The 8463-nt window shown below is 34.7% G+C and overlaps 2 protein-coding genes across 4 annotated transcripts; both read left to right on the top strand.

Moving 5' to 3' along the window:
• The first annotated feature begins 762 nt into the window (after positions 1 to 762).
• Positions 763 to 3687, top strand: LOC111318052 (uncharacterized). 2 transcript variants are annotated; one of them, XM_022920687.2, is made up of 7 exons: positions 763 to 997; positions 1531 to 1793; positions 1960 to 2015; positions 2200 to 2278; positions 2366 to 2504; positions 2838 to 2951; positions 3374 to 3687. In XM_022920687.2, the coding sequence occupies exons 2-7, from the start codon at positions 1627 to 1629 to the stop codon at positions 3563 to 3565; spliced, it is 747 nt and encodes a 248-aa protein (XP_022776422.1). In that variant the 5' UTR covers positions 763 to 997; positions 1531 to 1626; the 3' UTR covers positions 3566 to 3687. The 2 variants fall into 2 exon arrangements, with proteins under 2 accessions (XP_022776422.1, XP_022776421.1); XM_022920686.2 differs by having other exon boundaries at positions 2197 to 2278.
• A 313-nt stretch (positions 3688 to 4000) lies between these two features.
• Positions 4001 to 7346, top strand: LOC111318053 (WUSCHEL-related homeobox 6-like). 2 transcript variants are annotated; one of them, XM_089753997.1, is made up of 4 exons: positions 4001 to 5650; positions 5743 to 6060; positions 6193 to 6269; positions 6645 to 7346. In XM_089753997.1, the coding sequence occupies exons 1-4, from the start codon at positions 5413 to 5415 to the stop codon at positions 7068 to 7070; spliced, it is 1059 nt and encodes a 352-aa protein (XP_089610123.1). In that variant the 5' UTR covers positions 4001 to 5412; the 3' UTR covers positions 7071 to 7346. The 2 variants fall into 2 exon arrangements, with proteins under 2 accessions (XP_089610123.1, XP_089610120.1); XM_089753994.1 differs by having other exon boundaries at positions 6172 to 6269.
• The last annotated feature ends 1117 nt before the right edge of the window (positions 7347 to 8463 follow it).

Raw genomic sequence — 8463 nt, 5'->3', positions numbered from 1 at the left:
TAAATTCACTTATTAATTAAAATTTTATTTCTTTATATTTTATAATTATTTTTTGAGAAAAATTATATTTTATAATTATAATTTAAAAATATAAATTTAAGAAATATAAATTTAAGCAAAATCCTAATGCAATAATTAAAACATAATAATTAGATAAACTAATTTACATACATGTTTAAACGAATATTACTAAAAGTAGATTCAAGTTATTGACTTTAGACACTCTTAATGAATAAATACATGCGTTGGAAGTAACGAGAGGACTTAACTATATATTTATAATGAAACCCTAATAGCCCCCATAAAATATTTTAGGATTCTCTTGTATATAATATTTCATATTAAACTAACTTATCATCCTATTTTATTAAATCATAAAACCACCAAATATGAGGCGAGCGACTGAAAAATTTTAACATATAAGTAAACGTTACAAATACAATCTAACAAAAATAAAATCAAAGAAGAAAAAATTTTGACCATCAAAAATCAAAGTATTTACAGGGTAGTCAAGCATTAATTTATAAAGGAAAAGCAAATGAGGCCCAATGTTAGGTTAAAACTTATAAGTTAGCCCAAAAGGGCATATGTTCAGCCATCCAGGCTCTTTTAACGGGCCAAGATGTATGGACTTCAATCTCAAAAATTCGCAACTATCTGAGACCGGGTTTCCCTCTTTATTCAAAAGTCTCGAGGCTAGGCCTGCCAACCTTCATTCTCCAGCCCATTTAATTATAAAAGAACATAACAAGGCCATGCAAAGGGAAGGGGAGGGGAGGGGCGTGGGGAGTAACGTATCGATTAGCAAAGGGGAATATGCGGACAGTCATATGAAGAAGATTCGTGAGTCATGCGCATCTTCCTCTTCCTGATGCTGCTTTTTTCTTGCCTTCAAACAACTCCCCATTCCTCACCCTTTCTATTTCTAACTGAAAATCAAACTATATAATTATATCCCTCCCTTCTCTTCTCTGCTCGCCACATCTTCCCTTCCCAGGTATGTATATATACATATTCTATCTCACTTTCGCTCTTTTCGTAAATAATGCATTTAGTATATTTCTGTAGGGAATTATTGTTTTATTCTTCAAGATGTTCAGTTAGTTTCCATTTTTTTGAAGTTGAGATGCTTCTTTTACTTGTTTTGGCTTAGGGTTATTCTTTGGTGTTTTGGTTGCTATTCTGGTTGGGTTTTTTAAATGCTGTTTTAATTGGTGTATAGGTCGAAGTTGTTCATTAGCTTTTTGCTTTTATTTCTGAATCAAAGCCATACAACAAATGGGTGCTGCTATTTTTTTTCCTTATAAAGGCTGTTATTGGATAGAATAACTCTATCATTTGTTTTAGAGGATACTTGTTTAACTAATCTTCCCTTGATGTTCAATAAACTATTGGCTAGCCAACTATATCTCTCAATAATTCATAGGACATGTTTGACTCTTCAATATAGTGTTTGGTAAAAGCCTTATCCTATGCTTAATTTGTTGAATGCGATTTCAACATATATTGCTGCTTTTTCGTTGTACATAGATTAAGCATAGAAGTTGTACCTCGCACTCTTCTTCCGACTGTTGCCAGCAAGTTCTTGCTGGCAGGTAAAGTGGCTTGCGCAATCTTTTGAGGATTATGAGTCTCCAGAGAGCATTGAGACCTAGTAAAGCCTTGGAAGGTGTACATGGGGTGCAAGTGGTTCCTCATTCACCATTTGCATTGGAGGAGATTAACCAAAATGGGGACTTCCAGTCCACTTATGATAAATCATTTATTTCAGCAAATCAACCACTATTGATGCAGTAAGCTAAAAGAAAAACTTATCCATCAAAATTTTTTCTCTTCGAAATATTGTTACTCAAAAAAACTTCATGTTGATCTGTTTAAATCCTATCTATCCATTTATTGTAGATAGTCTGATGTTTACCTGCGACCGACTATAACATAATGCTTATTCATGTTTTTCAGAGTATGGCAGCAGAGACCAGCTTGTTTAAGGCCTGTACGATATTGTTGTATGCAGGGTATGGTAATAAGTAATAATAGTATTTATTTTCTTATGGAATCTCTCTCTCTCTCTCTCTCTCTCTCTCTCTCTCTCTCTCTCTCTCTCTCTCTCTCTGTTTGTGTTTCTTTGTGTATGTCTCAGCTCTCCATTCTATTATATAAGATTCTTTGCGTATGCTGATCTTTGAAAACTTTCAGTAGGGGACCAGAATCTTCTAGAGACCGTTGCCAATGTGTTGACATCACTTCCTTTTATTGCTCTTGGGATCCAGGCCCCAAGGTAATATTCTCTTTAATTTGCTTCATAAACGACAATATCTATCCCATATGACCATTTCTTATTAATATTTTGTTTACCTGGATGCAGGAAAAATTTGAAGACTAAACTGTATGCAAATTCACTAATTGGAGTTGGAGTTGCCTCTACTTTGTATCATTCTTCCAGAGGAAAGCTGAGGAAGTATTTAAGGTGGGCTGACTATACAATGATTGCCACAGCAACTGTGGTAAGTTTAAACTGATTCATAATTCTTTAAGAGTATGACTGAGGCAAAATTATCAATATGCATAAATTTTGGAAATACGGCGAACTTGAATTATACTTACAAAGGTTGTGTTGATATCTAGTAAACTGAATAAGATGCTTCAGAATAGTAACATTATTGTTATTGATTTTATTGATCTAAAAAAAAAATGAATGTTAAATAATTGCTAGTATGCTGCATCTTAAAACTTGATTGAGAACACAATGCTACCTGCTGAAACTCTACTTCTACAGTTGTACTTTTCAAATTGCTCAGTCAGATTCGAAATTTTAAAACTGAAAATCCTTTTTGCAGTGTCTGTCAAGAGCTCTTAGAAATGAGAACCCAAAGTTACTAATGGCAGCTTCTGCTTTGCTTCTACCTGTCCAGCCTCTGATGGTTTCTGCAGTTCACACTGGAATGATGGAGGTAACTAGTTGGTTATGTCCTTGGAAGTTTATTAAATTAAAACAACCTGGGGATCCTATTCTCTTTTTTTCCATTATAACTTGTTGCTATTTATTCGATGGGGATCAAAAGAGCTACATGGTTTCAAGTACCTTTATCATGTTATAGTTTTATTCACCTCTCTGATGGAATTAAGTTAAGCTAAGAGGTTAATTACCCAAATTTTAGTTTCAGCATTTTGGTTTTCAGTGGAAGCAATGCCCAGTGTAGAACTAAATTTATGCGGATAATAGTTCCATGTAGTATAAGTTTGATCTTTTTGTTGTCTGAATCCGTGACTGCCCAATCATTGCTCCAGCTTGACAGTATAATTGATCAAGTTACCTTCTAGGCCTAAGCAGTGTTTATACCGAAACCTTTTCCTTGTCATTCATCCATTCCAGGTAGCATTTGCAAAGAAAGCATTAAAAGATCCGGAACTAAGGATGGCTCACAATGTGCATAAGATGTCATCATTGTTGGGAGGTGTTCTTTTCATTGCAGATGATTTGTTTCCTAGGACTCCTTTCATGCATGCTGCATGGCATCTTGCCGCAGCTGTTGGTGTGGGCACCTGTAACAAGCTTCTTGAGTAGTGTAACAACGATTAATTCCTTAGTATTCATTCATCCTGAGAGCTGAGAGAACGAAATTACTTTGTTTTCCTAGTTTATACACCAGTATCAGGTATAAAATAAGGTGCAATTTTTGCCTTCGACCAGCATGATTGAACTTAAACCCAAACTGGGTTCTTTTTTTTTTTTTTTCTTTTTTCCTATCATTATGATTATTTCCCCAGATCAGATGTAGTATCATGTATATTCATTATGAACCACTGTCGATATGTAAAACCAGGGATATTGTAATTAAACTCTTACCAAAAATATTTATATTTGGCTGCTCAAGAACAATGAGAAGTCTCAGTTTCTTTTTCTTTTTTTTTTTTTCTTTTTTTTTCTTTTTTATTATTATTATTATTATTATTATTATTATCTGAATTAAAATATCTCGTAATGATAAAAAGCTTCACAGATATTGCTAAGTCTTTTGAAGGTAATAGCTTATTAAAAAAAATAGGCAATATACTAAGCTATTTATACAGTATAGCTTTCGAAAGGATAGTTGTTTTTTGCACCGACCACCGAGCTTTTTCATGCCACGCTTCCTCTATTCCAGAATTTCACGCTTCAACTATACCTGGAGCTCTTTCTTTCTAGTTAAGGTGTACATTGTACTATGATTTAACTTTGAGATATTTTCTTGATTTTTTAAATTATCCAAATTTTGCTAAAATCTTTATTCCAACTTGTGAATGATTATTAAGAGTTTCTTAGAAAGTTAGACACATGATTTACATGGACGTAAGTGTTTTAAGTTCACGTAAATCATGTGGCTATTTTTTTATTTTTATTATTTTTTAAATTATGATATTAAAATAATAAATACATAAAAATTAATAATTAAAAAAAATTATATAAAAAAAATAGGAAAGTTAATATTGGGTTAGATTGGGCCAACCCACTATGTGTGTAGTGCTCGACACAATTCATAAAATAGTCTAAAAATATGAGCCTCCTCAAGTATGAATCATATCATGTGCACAGCTCGATCATTGGGCCAAATATTAGGTTTTGCCAAATGAGCTCCGTCCGTCCATTTTGCCATCGTTAATTTATATATAGTTTCATGTACTGAAAATGAGGAACTGATGTTTTTATTAAAATGGCTGATCCTTATATTTATGTAAGCCGAAACGGGCTAATCGGTTTTTTAAATTAAAAACGGCTACCAATTTTATAATTCATCAATGTTTTACTTAAATTTTCATGCATCTGATTTGAGATTCTAAGGCTCTGTTTGGCTTGAGATTCTAACATTAACTTCTTTGTAATAGAGTGATATATATATATATATGTATATATATCTAAAGTTAAAGAGTCTATCACTGCGGTGCCTCCCACTGCGCTGCGCTACCAAGCCGAACGTAAATGGCAAAGACCGTCAACTAGATTGATCGACAAGAAATGAGTTTTTATTTTTTGTTTTATTTAAGAAAGGAAGATTTCAAGTAATTAACTCGAGATATATGCAACAATATGCATATACACATAGATGTAGTCAGCTGCAACCTATTATCAACACAGTCAACTTGCCGTTTTGTGCCTTCCTCATGAGTTTCCTCTCTCTACTTTTTTTTTTCTCACTTGGTGGGTGTCCCTTCTGAAAGTAGAAACCATGTGTACTTTTTGCCCACTTTTTCTTCTTTCCACATTCTTCTCTGATGCCAGTTATGTGCTCGCGCTAGAGAGAGAGACAGACAAAGAGATATTTTATGGGGAAGTAGCGTTCCTATTTAAAGCCAGTGGTTGCTTTTTTTTCTCTCCCACTCTTAAGCAACCTTAATTTGGGTGAACCCTCTGATCTTCAATCTTATCATTATCTTATGCTCCTATTTTTCTTTACAAAGTTCACAAAGCTTTGTTGCTGCTGCTTCACAATGGGATACCCCCATATCACTGACCTCAACTTGTCTCATTCATTCAACAACGCAAATCCAAGGTCACCCTTGATTCCAAAGCGTAATGACTTTGCCTGCAGCCTCAACAACACTACCATTATCTCTCCTGGCCATGGTTGCCCTAACCCCACCAACGTTTTAGCTTTGAATCATGGTGATTTGGGTAAATCCCACTTTTTATTTTTCTTTATTTTATTCATTTTTTTAAAACTGATCTCTTTTCAACACTGATATACGTTTTCTTGGTGTTGGTAGCAACTAATGCAAATGAGCGAAGTAAGGCAGGATTCAGTCATGAGCAGCCCTTAGGAAGTTCACGTTGGAATCCAACGCCAGAGCAGTTACTGGCACTGGAAGAACTTTATCGACGTGGGACACGGACGCCATCAGCTGCACAAATCCAACAAATAGCTAATCGGCTTCGGAGGTTTGGAAAGATTGAAGGGAAGAATGTTTTCTACTGGTTTCAAAACCATAAAGCAAGAGAACGTCAAAAACGCCGCCGCGAACTTGACACTGAACAACCACAACAACAACAATGTGATACTGAAAGCTTGGAAAAGAAGGAATCAGGTAAATTATATACATAGAATTTGAACATGTTATGACTAATTCTTCCAAGCTAGCTATGTTTTAAAAGAGAACTAGAGAAGTGACGGGATTTCATTGATTGTTTTGTTCTAGTATTTTCAATATTGCCTATAGGGACTGTAACGACGGGATGTGAAAATGAACAGACAAAGAACAAGGGTCCTCCTTCAAACTTCAGTAAACTTTCAGAGGTCTGTATATCAGTTTTTGTCTTCGTTTCATGACCTACTGCTCTTCACCATGGATTGGCTACGAAATAACAGAAAGACTCGGAAAGAAAATTAGAAGGCATAATAATGGTAGCTAATTATTATTAGATTACAAGGTCAAAGGTTCGAAAAGAAAATCAAGAAAAAAAGAAGAAAAAAAAAAATTTTTTTTTTGAGCTAGCTATGAAAAAGCTGTTGTTCATATGTTGGGAAAAGAAGAGGTCTAAAAGCTGCATTCCTTACTTTTTGTTGGGGCTGTTGCTATGAAAGGGCTCAGATCTTTTTCGGACTCGATAGCTTTAATTACTTTTTTATTTTACTTCAAACTAATTATAACTCTTTGTCTATTATGCCTAGGAATTTATTTCAACGCATGGAGTAGTAGCAGCAGCAACAGCAAAAAGTGAAGGAAGTGAGTGGATGCAAATTCAGGAGAAGGACTTACAACAGAGAAAGAGTGCAGTGAGGAGAGTTTCAACTTGGCAAGCTATGGGGTTGTCTTGTTCACCGATTTACCTCATAAACAGCATGACCGCAACTTCATTAGACGCTAGAAGAGTTTTGAACACTCAAAATGTATGTTCATTCCAACCCCACCAAGAAAGTATTACCACTCTTGAAGATGAAAACAGAGAAGATCAGACCCTTGAGCTGTTTCCTCTCGGAAGCCACGATCACAACCGCATTAATATCAGCAAGAAAGACACCCAAGTGCACATCAGAGCCATAAATACAACCTTCACTCCAAACCAGTATTTTGAGTTTCTTCCTCTGAAGAACTGAAGAAGAAGGTAGCTTGGCATGTGGCTACAAATGCATCAATTAAATACTAGTTTGCCATTTAAGTAAAGATGGTTAAGCTGTATTAGTAGTTTGTTTTTTTGTAGGAAACTAGGGACTGTTTCATCTGTGTCTGTCGTGCATGGTGTAACTGTAAGACAAGGACATATAGTTATTTTGGGGTTGCCTTTAAAACGCATTTGAACCATGTTGGTTAACCCAAGGTAAAGCTCCTTCATTTTTCTTTAAACGATGCAATTGCAGATTTTTCTTTGTTGATGGTTTTGTCTATTTCCTACAACTCTTTGAACGATACAAAAAGAAAGAGAGATGAGAAGGCAATATTGGGAGACATAGAACAGGAGAAGGATGTGAAAGAGTTTGATGTTGAAGTGACCTAAAACTTGGACTGGATATATCTGGGGTTTTCAGGTATATGTCAGTAAAATTTTGTTTTTCTCATGTATGTTCAATTCCATATATTCCAAGGGAATTAAATTTGTACTGAATAACAGTATAGTAGTGCAATAAGAATATCTCCTTTCCTTTGGAAACAGATTAAATAGGGAGTGATAAAATTAATGAAGAAAATCAAAATTAAGCACGTCAAATGCTCCAAGTGCTATACATTGTGCCAAAAGATCAAGCAAATTCTGCTTGGGAACTTGGCTTATGGGAAGAAGAGTTACATTCAGACGTCTATATAAACACATCAAATTCAATGGAAATTTTTGTGCAGCTTTTCAACATTGCTCTCCAATTCCCACCGGCTGTTATGTTCAATCAGAAGAAAAGGACATTGCTTAATTGCCAATGGTTGCTCATTGTGCTTAACATTAACAAAGGCAGAATGATACTATCTATAGATTGAATAAACAAATATTTTCAATATTATTTGCTTCGAATGTTACTACGTAGAAGATAATTACGTTATCTCTTCTCAACTATCTTTTCCGGCAATGTTGCCTCAATATATAAAAATTAATTCAAATTTTTAGTTGATCTTCATACACTTGGCAGTGTGGTAGAGTTCCAGATTGCAGAGCAGTATCTTAGTAAGTAGGCTTGCATTATATTTAACTTGGAAGGTTTTTGAACTTCCAAATTGGTTGTACATGTGCAAGATCCGTAAATTTTGGTCATTACTGTTCTTTTACCAATAAGAGGTCAAAAACAGGTAAAAGCCTAAAACTCTTTTAACCCTGTTAGAAGTTTTGTCCTTTCACCCCTTGAACCAGCCATACATCCATTTATTGACCATAAAAAGGCAATTACATATAAAGCTTTAAATCAGGGCATGCATGAAAATGAAAAACCTTTGCCTGGCTGTAGATGATAATGCATAAGATAAAACCCATGCAATATTGATTATCAGACCATTAGTCACAATGAGGGA

The sequence above is a fragment of the Durio zibethinus genome, chromosome 2 (genome assembly GCF_047325235.1).
Source record: "Durio zibethinus cultivar Kanyao isolate XHJ-2024 chromosome 2, ASM4732523v1, whole genome shotgun sequence".
NCBI classification, from domain to species: Eukaryota; Viridiplantae; Streptophyta; class Magnoliopsida; order Malvales; family Malvaceae; genus Durio; species Durio zibethinus.
Note: the sequence above shows the minus strand (reverse complement) of the source record. Positions and strands in the feature narration are given on the sequence as shown.

Excerpts from the sequence above, each read along its gene's own strand:
- LOC111318053 (XM_089753994.1), top strand. The coding sequence starts at position 5,413 with ATGCTCCTATTTTTCTTTACAAAGTTCACAAAGCTTTGTTGCTGCTGC. Across the intron at positions 5,651-5,742 it reads TTTGAATCATGGTGATTTGG|CAACTAATGCAAATGAGCGA; the intron begins GTAAATCCCACT and ends TGGTGTTGGTAG. Across the intron at positions 6,270-6,644 it reads ACTTCAGTAAACTTTCAGAG|GAATTTATTTCAACGCATGG; the intron begins GTCTGTATATCA and ends TATTATGCCTAG.
- LOC111318052 (XM_022920686.2), top strand. The coding sequence starts at position 1,627 with ATGAGTCTCCAGAGAGCATTGAGACCTAGTAAAGCCTTGGAAGGTGTA. Across the intron at positions 2,016-2,196 it reads ACGATATTGTTGTATGCAGG|TAGGGGACCAGAATCTTCTA; the intron begins GTATGGTAATAA and ends GAAAACTTTCAG. Across the intron at positions 2,952-3,373 it reads TTCACACTGGAATGATGGAG|GTAGCATTTGCAAAGAAAGC; the intron begins GTAACTAGTTGG and ends CATCCATTCCAG.